At 53.6% G+C, this 4,241-nt stretch overlaps 2 protein-coding genes across 2 annotated transcripts; both read left to right on the forward strand.

Annotated features, from left to right (window-relative positions):
* The first annotated feature begins 1,287 nt into the window (after positions 1-1,287).
* Tsp_13034 (hypothetical protein) lies at positions 1,288-1,740 on the forward strand. The gene has a single exon (XM_003368241.1). It carries the CDS (start codon positions 1,288-1,290, stop codon positions 1,738-1,740), a length of 453 nt encoding a protein of 150 aa, XP_003368289.1.
* Positions 1,741-3,169: 1,429 nt separating this feature from the next.
* Positions 3,170-3,621, forward strand: Tsp_13035 (conserved hypothetical protein). The gene is made up of 2 exons (XM_003368242.1): positions 3,170-3,298; positions 3,322-3,621. The coding sequence occupies exons 1-2, from the start codon at positions 3,170-3,172 to the stop codon at positions 3,619-3,621; spliced, it is 429 nt and encodes a 142-aa protein (XP_003368290.1).
* The last annotated feature ends 620 nt before the right edge of the window (positions 3,622-4,241 follow it).

The following is a 4,241-nucleotide window of genomic DNA, read 5'->3' on the forward strand; positions in this document are numbered from 1 at the left end:
CCAACCATTTCGGCCCATGCCATCACAATGGCGACTCTAACAATTTTGGAAGCGTCGTGCCGCGGCTTAGAAGATCGGCCGGGTTCTGCTGCCCTGGGCAGTGTCTCCATGCCGCAGGTTCCACCAACTGTTGGATCTCTGCGACGCGATTCCGCACGAAAGGCTTCCAACGGTCGGCCGACGATTGTATCCATGCAAGAGTGACCGCACTATCACACCAGCAAGTGATGCCATGCACTTGCAGACCCAACATTTTCTGGACAGAGCGCACCAGTCTTGCCGCCACGAGGGCCCCCATGAGCTCCAGCCTCGGGAGGGTTAATCTCCGGATTGGGGCAACCCGCGTCTTCGACGTCACGAAGTTCACCACGGTGTGGTGGTTCGTCGTCTCAATACGCATGTATGCCACGGCGCCATATGCCTTCTCCGACGCGTCGCAAAATGCGTGGATCTCCAAACGTGTCACTTGGCCCAGGGCCACCGGTACGAGTGCGCGTGGAAGACGGATCCTCGACAGATGCGGCAGCTCTTGCTTCCAGCGCCTCCATTGCTCCATCACGTCATGTGGCAATGGCTCGTCCCACGACGTCCCACGCTGCCACAGAGTCTGGAGAAACATCTTCGCTCGTACGGTGAACGGTGCCAAGCATCCAACTGGATCGAAGACGTGAAATGCAGTGCTTAACAACGACCGCTTTGACTCTCCACCCGGGTTGTTCACCATCGCCGGTGGCGAGAAGGTCAAAACATCATCCCGTCGGTCCCACTGCATTCCGAGCGTCTTCCAGAGGTGGCTTCTATTGGAGGCGGATCTTACTTCATCCGGCACGGATGTCAACGCTTCAGGCTCGTTGCTAGCCCATTTATGCAAGTGGAAACCTCCCTTGGCCAACAGTCCTCGTAATTCGCCAGCCAACTCCCTTGCCTCCTCGATCGTGTCGCATGACGTGGCCAGATCATCCACATACATGTTTTCTAAGATCTCCGCGGCTGCTCGTGGTCCAGCGTCTTGGTGACGTCTCGCGTGCACCCTCACCGTGTTGATGGCCAGAAAAGGAGAGCATGTCAAACCAAAGCACACCCGCTGCAACCTGAGATGGCTAAGTTCACCCGACTTGTCCCTCCACAAAAAACGGCAAGCATCTCGATCTTGCTCTGCAATCCGCACCTGAAGGTACATCTTCTGAATGTCGGCTTGTAGGCCGACACGGTACCTTCTGAATCGCAGGAGGGCCTTGAGCAGGTCGATCTGCAAGTTCGGGCCGACTTCGAGTTGGCGGTTCAGGGATGTCTGTCCGTATTGCGCTGAACCATCGAAAACAACTCGGCACTTCTTCTCCTTGCCCTCACCTTGGTATACAGCGTGGTGAGGTAAGTACCAAGTTCGACCTTCTGGACCGATCTCTGGAGCCCTTTCTGCCCAGCCGTTCTCCATGTATTGACGCATCGTCGCTGCATACTCCAGCCTTTCCTCTTCGCAGCGCGCCAGTCTGCGCTCGACGGCAAGCAAGCGACGTCTTGCTTGTGGAAAATTATTTGGGAGCGAGGGCCGACTTGGAAGCCATGGAAGATGGACCTCATATCGTTCGCCATCAAAAGAAAGCCCCTCCTCGAACCTTTGGAGCGCCTCCTGGTCTGGTGGAGCTGTTTGGTTGTCGGTGGCAATGCCAATGGCTCCTAGTTCCCAAAATCGCCGCAAGATCTGGTCGGCTGATTATTCCACGTGAGTCAGGAGGGTAGTCACGGCAGTGGTTGGCCGTCTGTTGGTCTGTCCGCAGAGAATCCAGCCTAGCTGAGAGTGGATTGCTACAGGTCCACCCGCCGGGCCCCGGCGAACGTCACCGCCAACCAAATTAAAGTAGTGATCTAAACCAATGAGGACGTCGATAGTGAATGTCCGTTCTTCACACTGGTCGGCAACCGGAAGATTGGACAAGTGGGGCCACTCACTCAGCTTCACCGGCGCTTGTCGAATCTTTCCACAGATCTTGGGCAGGACTAGCGCATGTATAGGGTATCGAATCCTTGGCTGGGATGGATCGACCGCTCCCAGATGGAACTCAACCCGACGCATCCGTCGCTCTGTTCCTCCCTCATTGTCGACAGTTACCAGGCGGATCACTTCTTGCGGACCAGCAAGTCCTAGAGCGTCGGCCACATCCTTCCTAATGAAGGAGCTTTGGGAGCCTGGGTCGAGGAGGCATTGCACGAGCACGCATTGACCATCCTTGCCAAAGGCACGCGCACGCACGCTTTGGAGGCGGACCTGCTGAGCGCCACCGTTTGCGGTCAGCATGCAGCTCCGAGACATGGGTGCCTCGGCTGTCTGATCCTGGGGAGGCGACTGCGAACGGTGCAGAAGCCCGTGGTAACTACCCCCACATCCAGACACTGTGCACTTCCACCTTACTTTACAAGCCTTCACCCGATGGCCACTTTGTAGACAACGGAAACACAACTTGTTCCTAGCTACCATGCGTGAGCGCATGTGGACGTCTGCCTGTAGGAACTCTTCGCAAGAGGCAATATCGTGGTCACCCTTACATATCGGGCAGCTGCTGTTGACAGCCGCGTGTAGGACGGTTGTGGCGCCCCTTGCCGCCCGTTTCTCCGTTTGGCGAGTTCGCTGCCGCTCTTGACAACCTGGACAGGGATCTTGCTGCTTCGGGTCGTCCTGCTTGACGAGTCCTCTTCCGCCTGAAGAAGCAGCCGCTGCACACTTCGCTGCCGCCCGGACCTGAGCGAAATTGAGAAACTCTGGCAAGTCCCCTTTCGTGCCTGAAACCGACTGCACGTGAACGTCCCATGCCAGACGAATCTCCTCAGGAAACGTTTCCGCAAGAAGCGGCAGGAAGGCTTCATTCGCCGTCATCTCGCCCGTTGCCGGATTCTTTCCCAGGGCGGTCAGGCATCGGAGATGTCGATTTATCTCGTCTACCAAAGCCTGTATGCTGGCTCCTGAGTCGCTACACGGCTTGGCGTTCCAAATTGCCTTCACATGCTCCCGTACGATGACATCTGTACGTCCGAAACGTTCTTGTAACAACTCCATGGCGTGTGAGTAGTTTGCGCTAGAGCTTGGCATTCCTTCAACCGCAGCCAGAGCTTCACCGGATAAACTGGACAGCAAGTACGAGAACTTCGAGGCGTCGTCCAAATCCGTCCGATTATGGACACATCCCTGAAAGCGGTCCCAGAACGCTGGGAATTCGAGCACTTCACCCGAAAACACTGGCATCTTCAGTTCCGGGAGCCTTTCCTTTACACCTGTCTTGCTGTCACTGCGGGGGCCAAGATCGTTGGAGCTAGCTGAACAATCAGACAAGGAGCCTTCCATTTGTCGAATCCTCGCTCGAGCTTCTCGGCGAGCTATCTGGGTTCGTTCAGAGAGCGCCACCCAATGCTTGGCCTCTTGATCTCGCTCCTCACCCGTCAACGCCGCTTCCAACTGCAATTGCATCTCTAACGTCTTGTCATGAAACGCCATCACGTCATCAAGTAGTTCTCGGAGGTCATCGAGATGTGACGCATCCTTACAGAGTTGCGTCAGTTGATCGATCATCACATGAAGCTTCGCCCTTCGAACTTCGGTCTTGTTCACTATGCTCTCAGCTTTCATGATGGATCGACTCAAAATGGGAATGTGTGTTGCAACGATGAGATTTCTACTTGATTATTCCACTGATCCGGCTCGGAGGACCAGAATGTAACGAGCGAAACAACAAGTCACTCGTCTCCGATGTTAGTGGACTGTATGTCTGAGTTGTTATTGCAAGGCCGGGAGTGTCCAATGTGTTAGACAATCCGACTTATAAGGCGACAACTGTTATTTGAAAACTCGATTGAGTGTCAAACAGTTTACTCAAGAAATAACACTGAACCGGGGATAATCAGACAAGAAATCAAAGAATAACACACCAAGAAAAGCAAAACACGCTAAAGGCAAACTACTAACAACGACAAGCCACGACACTATCTCCCAAGCAACCACGCCCCCCAAATCCCCTATACGTCACTTCCGGGTCTACCGTGTTATTAATGACACTCAGGTTCTCTACGTTGAATACAGACCCCATTTCTGTCGTCTACATGTTCTATTTAAATCTTTCTTATTTGCAAATCAAAAATTTTACTTTAATATTTACAGAGTTTCTTTTGTTACAAAGCATCAATTGTTACATATGCATTTTTATACATGTCGATGCATTCATTCAGGCATTCGATGCATTATACATTTAGGC

This window comes from Trichinella spiralis (genome assembly GCF_000181795.1).
Source record: "Trichinella spiralis strain ISS 195 chromosome Unknown Scfld2842, whole genome shotgun sequence".
Taxonomy (NCBI): Eukaryota; Metazoa; Nematoda; class Enoplea; order Trichinellida; family Trichinellidae; genus Trichinella; species Trichinella spiralis.

What these genes read in the sequence shown, in the direction of transcription:
- Tsp_13035 (XM_003368242.1), top strand. Translation starts at nt 3,170, where the DNA reads ATGGACACATCCCTGAAAGCGGTCCCAGAACGCTGGGAATTCGAGCAC.
- Tsp_13034 (XM_003368241.1), top strand. Translation starts at nt 1,288, where the DNA reads ATGTCTGTCCGTATTGCGCTGAACCATCGAAAACAACTCGGCACTTCT.